The sequence below is a fragment of the Pseudoliparis swirei genome, chromosome 21, assembly GCF_029220125.1.
Source record: "Pseudoliparis swirei isolate HS2019 ecotype Mariana Trench chromosome 21, NWPU_hadal_v1, whole genome shotgun sequence".
NCBI classification, from domain to species: domain Eukaryota; kingdom Metazoa; phylum Chordata; class Actinopteri; order Perciformes; family Liparidae; genus Pseudoliparis; species Pseudoliparis swirei.
Genome location: NC_079408.1, coordinates 6830671 through 6845374, shown reverse-complemented (window position 1 = coordinate 6845374; position 14704 = coordinate 6830671). Strand labels below are relative to the sequence as shown.

The 14704-nt window shown below is 44.5% G+C and overlaps 1 protein-coding gene across 6 annotated transcripts in view; it reads left to right on the top strand.

Moving 5' to 3' along the window:
* arap2 (ArfGAP with RhoGAP domain, ankyrin repeat and PH domain 2) overlaps positions 1 to 14704 on the top strand; it is a 116627-nt gene that overhangs the window by 43141 nt on the left and 58782 nt on the right. For all 6 annotated transcript variants that reach the window (XR_008835237.1, XR_008835235.1, XR_008835236.1 and 3 more), the window contains exons 11-13: positions 3873 to 4072; positions 9651 to 9736; positions 9960 to 10142. Coding sequence is in view for 1 of the 6 variants with exons in the window: in XM_056443226.1 (XP_056299201.1) it covers positions 3873 to 4072; positions 9651 to 9736; positions 9960 to 10142 (469 nt within the window). In the remaining 5 variants the exon portion in view is untranslated. The remainder of the gene's footprint in view (positions 1 to 3872; positions 4073 to 9650; positions 9737 to 9959; positions 10143 to 14704) is intronic.

The following is a 14704-nucleotide window of genomic DNA, read 5'->3' as shown; positions in this document are numbered from 1 at the left end:
TTTTAAATGATATCTCCCCATGGTGCTTCATGCAGGTGCATGTGCCCCTCTGTAGGGTGCAAAGCCGTTCAGGTGATTCCGGTCTGCAACCGATGAGCGCGCTGCTTGCTGGCGCCGTAACGTCCCATTTAGAATACGACCGTCGCCGCCGCCTGGACAAAGTACGCCTCGTTTGTTTGTGTACGCTTGTTCACTATTTTCTTCTTTTTTAATATATATTTTTTGAACCCTTTTCGCTTTTGTTTGCCTCGTCTAAAGATTGTCTCTCCCCCCCCCCCCCACCCTCATTCCGATCGATCCGTTTGCGTCGGCTCCTTTAACGGTCCCGTAGTTCGGCAGCTTCGTTAATACGTCGGACGTAATTGCCATTGTGTGGAACAAAAAATAAAAGAGGCGGAATTAAAATGAGCTCAGGTCTCCTGAATTGTTTTGATGAGGTCAATGCTGAAAGGGTCTCTCCGTGTGTGTGTGTGTGTGTGTGTGTGTGTGTGGATCAAATCGATTGGCAGCCCGGGGAGCGTTCCCCTACCTGCTCAAGGTGGGGATTAGTGAGAAACTCATCTAATCACTCTAAGCTGTGGAGACTCACTTTGGCTTCTCTGTGTTTTTTTTGTGCTGCCGTTAAATGGACGGAGCGCTCGGCCCGCTGTGGGAGGTGCAACGGCAGACTTTTGTTTGTTTGTTTTTGGAGGAGAGAGAATGACAATGAGGCAGAGAGGAGCGCACAAGCAAAAGACACTGAGGTTTGAAGAAAGGAAGGGGAAAAAAACCATCGTGCCCTTGATCAGAAAGCACCTCTGCTAGAGTAAAGCTGCAGATAAATGCCTAGCTCAAGGGCATATTGGAGAAAATCCGTGTTTGTTTAGTGTTTATCGGGTGCGTATCGAAAACTGTGGGCAGTTTCGCCATCGTTTTTTTTCTTTTTTCAACCGTAGATAGAAACTATTTTTTTAATGAAGGTTTAGCGAGGTCTTTGCAGCGGGAGAGGCGTTGTTTTGGAAGGACATGTTGCCGTTTTTTTTTTTTCTTGCAGATTTGAGCCGCACACACACTTTCATTCAACTCCATTGCAGCGAGGTGGAAGCTGGAAACTCCCGACGCTGCTGTATCTGTACGGCGTTGTTGGACATCGCAAGGGCAAGTGTTTATAGTTTGGAGAGAATTACCCTTCAGGGGGAGATTGTTTCAAGTCCGACCTGAAACTTATGTCCCCCTATGTACGCTGACATAATTACTGGTCGCTCCCATCTGTGGCGCCAACGCTGATATCAAGAGCGATAGTGTTTTTAGTACCAAATTCTATCAGGCAACCTGGATTTTATCCCCCATCACTAACATTGGAATTGTCCCAGGAAGGGATCTCCTCACCGTTATGGTCAGGAATAGGTCCGTCGTGGGTCTTTCACATGCCCGGGACAAGATGATCTCCAACCCCCCCCAGCAGATCATTTAAAGGTTAGTTCCAGGAGGTCAGATTAGAGCGACCACTAACTCTTTCAACAAACATACATGCAACCCTGAGACGCCCTCTCTCTAAAATAATAATCGTGGTTTCACCAATTTTTCAAGTGCCAGTGTTTCCCCTACTATTATATAAGGGTGCCCCCCCCCCCCTGAAATCACCCTCCGCCCCCCTGCCAAACTGCAAAAGGGACAAAGGGCACCGGTGTAACTTTTACATCTGAATGCTCACTGTGTGTTCCGTTTATATCGGCTTGAAAAAAACACGAGAGCCTCGTGACGAGCTGGAAGACGCCCGATGCCGGTGGTTGTTTGGGTGATTTACATATTTCAACAATATATGAAATATTGTGAAAAGAAGTGCTTGCAAATAGCTTAGTCATAACTATAGTCAGGTGGGGGGGGGAGGCAGCAATTTCATCATTGTTGTAAAACAATACTTTTACTTCTACTCTTCCACGACACCTTTTTTTATTTTATAATTCTTTGACTTGATATTTTCCTCCTCACCCACCGGTCGTCCCGAGGGGTGTAATTAATTTAGCGGGCCTTAACCCGAGACCGGGCCTCCACGCCCCGCGGCCCGGGCTCCTCCGCACGCACTCCGGCGCCTCCCGTTGCTCCGCCGTGGTTTCGGAGGCCATCCTGTAGTTCAGCGGGCGCGATGTGAGCAGTCATCCCCTCAGACGGCCGACACGGAGCAGCTGAACCCAATCAACCTATCGATCTTTGCCGGGTTACCTGGCGAGGCCGGGCGCACATCCTCTGCTGGCGGCAACAACGTTTCCCCACCCCCCGTCGTCGCCCCCCTCCCCATCCTCTGTTTGACTTTACACCGGTTGCCAGGTTGCCATGGAGACCAGTGGTCCCATTTCTCCTTTTTAAAGTGCTTCTTCCCGTCAACATAGGACTATGTCTCTCTCTCTCTCTCTCTCTCTGTTTTTTCGTCTCTCATCCTCTCTCTCATTTAAAGGCGCTGCATTTCACCTTCTGAACATTAGAACGGCAGCAAACGAGATAAATGAAGACGTAGCGGAGCGACGTCGACCTCGTGTCGTTATCCGCGCTCCTCCTCGCCGTCGCCGTCCGAGCCGGGCCAGATGCTTCCGAGCGTGTCGGTGCACGCCAGTGTGACCCCACCGGTCACCCACCGGCTGCTGCTCCGCTGATGGACGGCTGTCCCGACCGACAGTGTTGTTGAGGAAGTGTGGAAGCCTCCAACCCCCCACCCCTGTTGTTTTGCTCAAAATCCACACACTGTCCTACCCATCAGAACGCTGTGCTCTCTCTCCCTGCAGGATGAGTTTGACAGTAATGGAAATATGGCGTCATTCATCTGTCTGTGGGTGTGTTTTTGTGTGTGTGTGCGCGCATATATAGATTTCGAGACGGGTGAATGAGTGTCCTGAAATAATCCCAATTTGGGAGCTATGACAGTCGAGCATATGCACACAGCACACGTCTACAATGTTTGTGTGTGCTGTGTGCATATTTAGTTCAAATCAAATATGGCTGGTTTTACCTCCCTGGTTGTATCACTTTAATTAGTAGATGGTGTGTGGCAAATTACTTTACTTAAAAAAAGACTACGTAGCCTAAATGTGGACACGGGCACTGATGCTGGGCACGAAGGGCCCGAGTCGGCGTGCTCGTGAGCCGGTATCTAAAATATCATTCAAGGTGCCTGCATGCGCTTTAATAAGTTTGGTTACAGCAGAATTTAAGCAGCAGCTGTAATCGGGGGACGGAAGCAATATTTATCGCCCGTGTGAAAAAATACTCGTCATTTGATTTCTCATTGGATTTCTCCATGCGATCGCAGAGCGGCCGGACGACAGAACATGACAACGCGCCCCCCATACTCGGACCCTTTTCGATTGAAGCTGTACTTGTGAAGAAGTTGGATTCGCACCATTTCCTGCAGTGACAATTCAGACAAAGGATTCTTTCTCAATGCAGATGTAGAAAACCGCATATTGTATTACCACTAAATCTGACTACTTACCCGCTGCAATTCTATGTGCCCGGTACACGGTAAGTCCTGTGTAGCTGTGTAGCTTTAAAATTTTCCCATTTTTCAATTGGCCGAGCTCGTCCCGGATGGAACAATAACGTTTGAACGTGTTAGCGTTTTATAGATTTTGATGGTGCAAGGTGAGTCTGATTGATTTACCTGCCCCGTCGCCCCCCCCCCCCCCCTCTTCCCACTCCGCTATCAATTTCCCCAAATCTATCGCCGTCACACATGGGCGTGCACTTTCAGCAACTCCGAAAAACTCCACACCTCTCGTAACCCCGCCACGCGGCACTATGCTGTTTTTAATTGCTCTCTCAAATCAAATCAATAGCTGTGAGGCATTTGTTTGGTGACGCGGGGCAAAAAACAAACCAAAAAAAATCCATTGTTGCAGCTTCACGGCCGAGTCGGAGCGGGAGAAGGAGGAGTGGATTGAAGCGGTCCAGGAATCGATCGTGGAGACGCTCTGCGACTACGAAGTGGCAGAGAAGATCTGGTTCAACGAGGCCAACAGGAGCTGCGCCGACTGCCGCGCCCCGCAGGCGGAGTGGGCCTCCGTCAATCTGGGCGTGGTCGTCTGTAAGAAGTGTGCAGGTAAGGGTCCCTCGTACGCCGCCGACCTCTTGGCTTCCTCGCGCCGTCTCGGGCCGACGCACACGTTGATGAAGCAGAATACACACGCGGCGCACGGAAGAAAAACGACATTGGAAGAACCGCCAATTGCGCGATGGATCATAAAACTCTCGATCGATCCCAGATATGAGCCACGGATCCAATCTTGCCATTAGTCGGTGATCCGTACCGATCGGCCGATAAAGATCCTCTTTTGTCGTTTTGGGTTGTTCCGGCAGCTCGTTTACATGAATCCAGATTATTATTATTTTATTGTTGCAAATAATTATTGGCATTAGTCGTTTGAATGATGTGTTATAAGCTGCTTAGAGCTAGTGTGGGGTAATTTATATCTCAAGCTTGTTTACATGAATCCAGATTACTATTATTGTATTGATGCAAAAAATTAAATCCCTCTATTATTTGATTAATTTAGCTGTGAAAACATCCCCATCAAACAACTGGATGTATTCAAGCTTCTCGCCTAGACAACATTTTACAAGATTACAGTTTAAAAACATCACGATGTTTTAATTTACAAAAAAAAACAATGACATTTGCCCACTACAAACAGAGCCTGAACGCATCGTAAAGTACCTGAATGTGTCATCCGTACGTTAGTTGTTCGCGGTGCTGCTAGCGTGACTGACCTTCTTTTCAATTTCAACAAGGATTAGTTCTTAGTGTATCAGGAAATGGCAACTATAAAGTATTAACGCTTATTTACTGATTGTATGATGAATATCATCCAATAACAAGCGGCGGTAAAAAACTTTCTTTCACACATGGATTGTTTACCCGGGTAATCACTCAGGGATTCCCATGCGTTCAGAACCTTCGAGGGCGGCATCCGAATGGATCACCGATCTGCAACGGTCCGCTTCCCCACCGCTGCCAATACACGGCGTTGTGTGGAGAGGAATCCAACAACACGTCTACACACCTCTCGTATGATAGTTTTTAAAGACCCCCTCAAGATAAACGCGGGGGGGGTTAAACAAGACAAACAAGACGACACTTAGTTTTTTTTCAATCATTTTTTTATTATTTCTTCGGAACTTCCCTGGAACATTCTTTCTTTCTTTTCTTTTTTGGCACTAATTATAAGAAAAAATGGAGACAAAGTTAATTGTGCTCGCGTTCATTATTTATTCCTTTTTTTCTAACCCTCCTGTTACCTTAGGGTCAATTTGACCCCATTCAATGTTTAACCCTCCTGTTACCTTGAGATTTACTGACATATTTTACCCTCCGGGTCAATTTGACCCCAGCAATTAAAACCTCCAGAAAATGATTAGAATTAATATTGTTTTCCAAGTTTAAGTGTGAGGTACTTTATGTTTGTTTGTTGACTACCTAAATAGCCCTTTAAATATATAAAAAAGTTGATATTTCTTATATGTTTGACACAGTGAAAAACAGCCTGGGGTCAAATTGACCCGAAAGAACACCGACGTTAAACATTGAATGGGGTCAAATTGACCCTAAAGGTAACAGGAGGGTTACACATTTTATTGTGAGCTTGCTTGTAAACTAATTTCACGTGAATGTTCAGTTGACCTGTTGTGCACCGGCGAGAATCTCACACTATGTTTGAACTCGTTGGAATTGATTGCTCTTAAGTTTGCTTATTGAACCATGTGACTGTACCAGCTTACTGTTAATTAATACACACGGTTTACGCAGGAACCTTCTTCGGCGTGATGAAGACGCCACGCTGCATTAATCTGCCCATTGTTTTATTTATGCGAGTCGGTGCTCCTCACCCAGCGGCCCCTTTTGGAATAAGTTCTCAGGTGGTAAGCCACTTATGGGAGTTGGCATCTGGCCTCTGGACTCTCTAATCTATTTGGCAATACTGGACGGTTTAGATGAAATGACAACAAAGATTAAGCCACGGGCAAGAACTTGATCCATCCCAAACTGCCTCTTGACCCTCGCAACATGATTACAGAAGGAGCAGCGGCCAGGCCCGATGTGGAGGGATACCTGGTTGGGAGTTGTTGTTTTTTTCACACTCTTATAACCCCCCTCCCCCTCCCCCCGGATCTTTTTTCTCGGCCTGCGATTTCTCCCGGCGTCGCGACTTTTTAATGCGATTCTTCACCTCACCTCTGCAAAGCCCACATAATTGGTACGCATCGGATATCCAACACCCCTCTTCAAACGCCCTTAAATGATTTCATTTGCAGGGGTGTTTAATATTACATGTTGTCGACACGCCGGGCGATATCTGCAACGAGAGAGAGAGGCTGCCCTCGCTCCGCGCTCTCCTTAAATTAGACGACGGTCCATTTGGAATACCAATGACTGCTCGTGCTTTTAATTAGCGCTCCCATGTCACGGACAATAAAGAGAAATGCTGAACAAGAGGATGGAAGTAATGATTCCAGATCGGCTCTCCTCTTTTCATGCCAAGACGGAATATAGTTTTTAAGGTCTTTAGCTCGAATCTCTGGTCTCGAGCAGCTTCGTATGCCGTCTTTACATAGTTCTGAAGCTGTGCCCATTATTTTTCCATGACATTTTTCTTCTTATGAATATTAACATTCAGATGAATCTGATCATATTCAAACCTGTAGTGGAAAAAGTGTTCGTTCCACGGGCATTCATATTTTTTATGATGTTTTTTTTGATTACTTAAAGAGACACAAATTCGTATTCTGCTCCTTCGCGTTCGGCCCATTTATTTCTTCCCCTCATTCTGATAGAAAGTGAGAATGCAAATGGGAAGATGTCATTACTGGGAATATGAGTTGTTGTTTGCTGATGCTACAGTGTCTCCTTTGCAGGGAAATCACTTCCTGCTGATAATCAGCTACTTCATCTCAGTAAAAGAGTCTCAGTATTGTTTTTCTAAAAAATGAAAACTAGTGAGTTTTAAAACCGCATTTTCTTTTTGTCGGCCACTTGGGTTGCAGCGCTTTTTGATTTAAATGCAACATTATCACCTCATTAAGTTCACAGGCCTCAAGTCTAGAGCAATATTCGTGTTTTTGGCCACGCAATCAATCCACTCTCTTTTTACCTTCGTTTTGGTCTCCACCTGCGGGAAATATCCGTTAAGCTGCTGAATGCACACTTTTCCAGGCTTTGTCCATCTGCTATTCGATGCTGGGCAGGGCATATACATATATATACTCCCGTCACAGTTTTGGGGGTCTTTAGAAATGTCTTTTTTTTAAAAAAAAAGCACTTTTTTCAATAAAGATAACATTAAATTAATCTACACTCTATACATTGTTAATGTGGTAAATGAATATTCAGGCCCATTTCCATCAACTATCACTCCAGTGTTCTAATGGTACATTGTGTTTGCTAATCGCCTTAGAAGACTAATATCTGATTAGAAAACCCTTGTGCAATTATGCTAGCACAGCTGAAAACAGTTATGCTGGTGATATAAGCTATACAACTGGCCTTCCTTTGAGCTTGAAGTTTGAAGAACAAAATTAATACTTCAAATATTAATCATTATTTCTAACCTTGTCAATGTCTTGACTATATGTTCTATTCAATGTTCAATTCATTTGATAAATAAAAGTGAGTTTTCATGGAAGACACGAAATTGTCTGGATGACCCCAAACTTTTGAACGGTAGTGTATATGATGAGAACAGAAGCACTAAACTAAAACCTTTTAAGCGGCGGGACATAAAAACAAAAGGATGAGCAGAAAGAACCTGAAATGCAATCACATCACCCCAAATATTGAGACCTTCCACTTTACCACATCGTATTGCGACGCACTCCTCTAAACCAGGACGCAACTCGTAGACTCGTCTGCTGGAGACGGTCGCCATGGTAACGCTCAGACGCAGTCCTCGTTTGGCTTCGTTTCCTCCCGGCTCGTCATCGGCTGAGTGGTGAACGCCACGCGGCTGGGAAAATGCTCCGCGAACTGTCACGGAGAAAGTCTTTAATTGGGAGGTGAGAACCCGAGTGCGGCGCGCGGTCTCTTCCCGTGGCAGCCGCTGTCCTGGGGATACCCGTCTGGCGTTGTTTTTGGTTCCATCAGGAAGATGAAGACATTTACAACAGGCTATTCACATGTGAAGAGCTCACCGTGTCAAGCTGGACTCATGTGGTCACCGAGATGCGACGTGATCCTTCCTCTCTCTTCAATGGGAGTAGACGAGCACACTAATTCATCCGCTGGATTGCTGGTTCTCGAAATAATGACTTGATGGACAATACAAAAATGTACCTGTAAAATCCAAGCGTGTGTGACTTGGAGCTGGCAGTTGGGGTTCGGCCATATAACGCATGTTCTCGTCACTTATTTGCACTTATTTCTGATGACAAAACGGGGGCAGTGACAATAAATGAAATTGGAATTTTTTATAAGTGCTTTTTAAGCCAGTGCTTTTCTGACGGTGAAAAGCTCTCTGGACACTCAGCCTGTGGCTTCTGTAGTGGTCCCTTTCCTATCAATTGGTGAAGTCAATTAATCAGTCATATATGAGAACTAGACCCTAAACTCTGCATGTGAAGATCATGTAATAGAATTGATATCGCAGATTGTTGAGGGCGACTGGTTGGAAAATGTTAACATATCAGCCGACCCTTGCATCCACACACTTGACACTTTTAAGTGAACTTTTCCCACAAAAGATTAAAGAACATCCTTGGGGAATGTTTACTATCTGTAGTCTCAGAGCTTAACTGTAACAGTATTGCTGTGAACCGACCAGCATGGACCAGAGCGTTACATTATTATTCTAAGTGAGATCTAATCTTTTAATAACCCCCAAATGTGTGTTTTAAAATAATTGACCAGCTATTGAATCTGTTGAAACGAGCCGATCCAATCAGGAACGCAATCAGACCAGTCGATTCATGTTAAGGTCTGCTCGTGTAGACATGTCAGGGTCACGGCAATCAAAAGAAAATTCTATTATTTCTTCTTTTTCAGTATAATAAAAAAATACAGATATGTCAATGATGTCTGGCATCTGGGCTCCGCAGATCTGTGTCAAGCCGTCTTTTTTTCAAGGCCCAGCATTCTCGTTCACAGCTGCTCGACTTGAGCGTAGGACACGGTGATGAGCTTATGCTAAGTCTAAAATTATCCGCCTTTACACACTACAATAATTTGCATTCACACATACGGTGTTCTTCCTCCTCGTGTATTATGCATGTGTGCTCCGTCTTCGGCCACGAGCGACCCTCGAAGCCTCGCGTTCAGCCAAATAAACAGGCCGACCCACAAACACAATGAATTACTCATGATTCATTAGCAATTAATGGCGCTCGTTCTGTGCTTTCATTTCCAATTCGCCGCGCTGAGGGGACTCAACATGTCTGCCGTGAGTGAGAGAACGTGCTTCCGCTCCAGCTCTGCTTCTCCGTCTTGTAACTGCCGTTTTTTTAGAGTTTATGTGGAGACTTTTACGTCCATATATGAGCACGTGAACTTTACAGGAACTAAAAGGGTAGCCTGACTGCCGTGCATTTGTAGAATATATCAAATTGAGAAAGGCTTCATAAACCCACGGGTCGTATGAACTTGGGTTTGTGTGTGTGAGCACATGTGTGTGTGTGTCTTCCTGTGCAACCAGGGCAACATCGCTCCCTCGGCCTGAGTATTTCAAAAGTGCGGAGCCTGAAGTTGGACAGCAGCATCTGGAGCAACGAGCTGGTGGAGGTACATATTGATTTTCTTATCAGTGCGAGGAAATTAGGTTCTCACTTGATATGGAAGTCAGTGCTGAACTTCAAAGGATTCATAAACGTAAGTAAAAATGTGTTTGTTGCCGAGACGAACTCTTCATGGCTCGGCCAGATGTTTACATGAAGCCTTTTCGAATAGCGTCTCCACGTGATTCTCACCTGTACCTGTCCTCTTTCTATATTCCTCAACCCCTCAGCTCTTCCTGGAGGTGGGGAACAAGAATGCAAACAGCTTCTGGGCTGCCAATCTTCCCTTGGAGGAGGAAGTCCACAGCGGGGCTTCGGTGGAGCAGCGCGCCACGTTCATCCGCAGGAAGTACAGGGAGAGGAAGTACCGGAGGGCGCTGGAGGGCTTCCATGACCTGGAGGAGCTCAACCAGGTACAGATACAGAGCCTGAGTACAGATGCTTCATTCAAAAGACTCAAATTCGACCGTAACGAAATTAGAAGAGGGAATATGTTCAGGTATTTAGCACATATTCTGCTGATGTATTTTCTGTTTGCTTGTCCACTACTACAGTACACTGTATGCAGATGTGGTACAAGTACTCCTGCTAGTGCACTAGATCTACAGCTTCCGAACCCCCTCACTGCCTTGACAAGTTGTCCCCGTGACATTAAAGCTGTGGTTTGTGTCTCTTGGCCTGCATCTTTGAGTCTTGTCTCATAAACGACACCAAGACTCAAACCACTTGCTGAGGTGGTCTGGGACGCGTGTGGCAGCGTGTCCGTCGTGGTGGAAACACTAATGTGTCGTGATGTTGTCGTCAAAGCCGCGGCTTCCCTTTCGTCCTCCTTTTTTTTCTCGTCTCCAGTTCTCAAAATATGGCAATATCGATAACGCCCATAGATCAGGGGTCGGGAACCTATGGCTCGCGAGCCATATATGGCTCTTCAGGTGACGGCATATGGCTCCCAGACAATTTTGAGTAAAAAAAAAAAAAATCTCCGCCCGTCCCCCTGTAATTTTTTCTATAGCGCCAGATTACAGCAGAAGTAATTTAAGGTCCCTTTTCTTAAAGACGTCTTTGTTCTTTTATTAAACTAAACAGCCGTGTGTTATCGATCGTCTCTACACAACAGCATGTCATTCTGTCTCTCCGTGTCGCGTTAACACTTCTCGGCTCGCCGTCTCGGAGCAAAAAAAAGTGATATACCTCAGCTCTACTATCATCTTGACAACGGAACCTGGAGATGGTGATGCAGTGGCATGCTCTCCGACGCCGCAACGTGTGGAAAAGTAAAACATCGAGAAGTCTGTTTCTGACATCGGAGGTATCTTTTCATATCTCCGGCACACCCCATTCGCCAAATCCAACTCGTCCTGTACTCGTCTATATCTTTCGGACCTTTTGACCATCAGTAAAACAGCGCCGCGCAAGTCCGATCGATCGGTGCGAGCGGGTTGACGCCGAGGCCTTCTCTTCCACTTTGTGGTTGACGGTTTTATTGCTGCAGAAAAAAAAAAGAGAGAAAGAAAGGCGCCGTTTTTGTTTTTTTGTTGGCTTCCCTCTAAAAGAGAAGGTCTTAAAAGCACCGAGCCTCCAAACGGCGACGTTTCCACCGGCGTCAGCATTTGCGCGGATCAGCCCCCGTGTATTGTTCTATCATGTAGAAATAGAGGGATGGAGAGAGAGAGAGGGGGGAGAGAGAGAGGGTAAGCAAGATATATACCGGCAAGCAAAGTGGAAAAGTGGATTAGGATCCACAACAGGAACGCTTGGGTTGGTTTTATTGCGGCTTTGCTGGCCTTTTGCGAGTGTGTGTGTGTGTGTATTTGGGAGTGTGTGATGTGTACATGCGTGTGAACATGTGTGCTGCACCACTAAGGATGTGTGAATGTGCTGTTAGTGTGAGTTTTTGTTGTTGCTGCAGGAGATGAAGTGTGACAGCCACAGAGAGTGTGTGGCTGCCTAAAAGGGTTTGGGCAATGGAGAGGTGTGTGCGAGCATGTGTCTGTGTGTGTGTATATATATATATATATATATGTTTGTGTGAGTGAGAGTGAGAGAGAGAGAAAAGGTGGAAGTGGGTTGTTCTGTGTGCTTTCTCTCCGTCTACGCCATAAATGGGCTCAACAGATCTGATCGAGATCAACGTGTCGTAGAACCATCACACACACACACACACACACACCCACACCGTGACTCAGCAGATGTGTGTGTGTGTGCTAACATTTCAAAGAAGTTCATTCACTGAACACCAAGAAAAGTATTTTAAACATGAACGAGGACACTGAGTCTTATCTCATTGGACACATTGTTCCAGTTTTGTGTCACACTTACTTACCATGACACGAGTATGAATATGAAAGAATAAAAGCTGTATAAAACCTATTCCTCTGGGAGTCGTCTCGGCAACAAAGACAATAATACGAGCAATTTCCTCACTGACATTCATGCCATTCTGAAATCACGTGATGGCATTTCAACCATTTTTACGGGCGCAGGGGTCACGAAACTCACTCGACACAGAGAGTCAATTGACGTTTTAAAGTGTCCATCGAGTAATAAAATGTAATTAAAAGGTAGTGAAGGAATTTATCCCCGACTGCAGCAATATGCCTCGTCCATCATCCCAACCGTGCGTGCTTGTTCTGTTGAGATGTTTTCCCGCCCGTCATCCGGTTTCTCCATTTCGTGCCCTCTCTTTATCCTCTCTGTTCCTCAGTCCCATATTCCCCATTAGAAGCTCATATCCCGGTGACCTCCACACAGTCTCTGCAGGCCACATGACCTAGAGAGGGGGGTGTCAAAGGACCTTCTTATATCATTACACTGGCAGACACGCATAAACCCTCTAGTGGCTGCAGTAATTGCTATGACTCGGAAGGTCATTTCCAGAGATGATACAGAAGAAGGCCAGGTTGCTTGGGACATAAGCTGACCCTGTATTGTGTGAGTAAGTGTGGATGAGAAAAAGACAGTAAGCGACTAAACCAATCATATATATATAGATGTGTGTGTGTGTGTATATATATATATATATATATTATAATATTAAAAATAATAATTTATTTTATATAGCGCTTCTCAAGACACCCCGAAGTCGCTTTATATATATATATGTGTATATGTATGTATATATATTCATATGTGTGTGTGTATATATATATATATATATGTGTGTGTATATATATACATACATATGTCTGTAGATATATATATATATGTGTATATATATATGTTTATATGTGTATGTGTATATATACATATGTATGTATGTATATATATATGTATGTATGTGTATATATGTATATATACGTGTGTATATATCTATATATACATATATATATATGCATATCTATCTTTCTATCCATCTATATTTATATATATAATTATATCTCTCCATCTATATTTATATACATATAGTTATATATAACTATATATACAATGAGCATGGATGGTAATGGATAAATCTGTGTGCATGGAAGGCCCTTTGTGTATGAGAGCACGTTATATTGACAGGTGCTGTGTGTGTGTGTGTGTGTTCGTGTGTACATCTATATGCGCAGCCTTTCCTGCGTCTCACTTTCAGACGGATCTCGCTCGTTCGTGGCAGATCGATGCCGCTTCCCGACTCGCTCCGGGTCCGATGAATAGAGGGGTTGCTCGTTGAAATCTCACCATTTGCCACTCGACTCCTCCGTTGATCCATTTTGTCGTGGGTCATCGTGCACAATGTCGCGTCAATTGACTGGACTGATGGGAAGAGACAAGACGGAGGGAGAGCAACTTTTTTCCCTCCGTCAGACTCTTCAACGTCGCTTGGCTTTCACGCTTTGTGAAACAGGGAAGAGTTTTAACAAAGCTTGTCTGCACACACGACATGTATAGGTGTGTTTCAGATATATCTTTGATTGACATGTGTCTCAGCCTATCACAGCGGTTGCCCTTCAACTCTGCTTCTCCCAGGCTTCCTCCACTTTGAATATTCAGTAGATTCGGGATCAGATGGCACAAAGGTGTGACCCATAATCCGGTCCGCAAATTACTTTTTTAACAAACTATTTTACACAACTAGGTGAGTTTATTTGTCACTTAGAGTACCCTAAACCCTGTGGAACCAGTTGTTTTAATGCCTTCCTTGGCTCTGAGAGGAGACATCGAAAATATCTCGAGTCAGAATTTTCTTAAAATATATATAACAAGCTAGTTCCCCTCATTTTATGAAAGTGCTTTTGAAGTTTAAAATACGACTTACGGTCCAAGTTGTTTTTTCGGGGGGGAATTACTGGAAAGGCGAGGGCTGAAACATCCGTTTTCAGTCGGCTCCCATCACACTCGACTGAGTAGTTTTCTCAAAGCTGGCGTTGAGGACAAAAGCACTCGCTCGGTTTATATATGAATATTTTTGAGACATTTTCTGACTATAAACATTCTTAACATTTTTTCAACTGACAATGTTGGAAACTATTACAGTGCATTGTGGGCCTATTCACACCCATAATGTCTTTTTAAATTGTCCTATTGGTTATGTGTTTTCTATTGCATTGTCTTGTTTGCCAGTGTCATATTGAACATATCTTAAACCCTCGATGTTTTCGCTCCATGAATTCCTTTTTTGCCTCAGTATGCTCTTCTGTTGTTAACTCATTTCATTTTATGCCTCTATTCCCACGTTTCTCCTCTTCCAATTTGAAACTCTTACTTTCATTATATTTAATATGGCCCATTTGTCCTGTTCTTATTTGCTGTATTCCTTTTTTCCCCCCACCGGGATTAGAGATTTAACGATTCCCCACGGGGAGTATTACAATTTGATCTTATTTTAACTTCTCTTTTGAGATCAGCGGGCGGAACTCAATTCTAAAGTTTATGTGGTTTTTCCTGATGCCACTTTATAGACTCTTTGTCCTCTATCAACCTGGCATCTCCTCCACGACCGCGTGAGAACAATGCTCACATTTCTACTCGTTCATTGTCTGGGATGTGACATTTT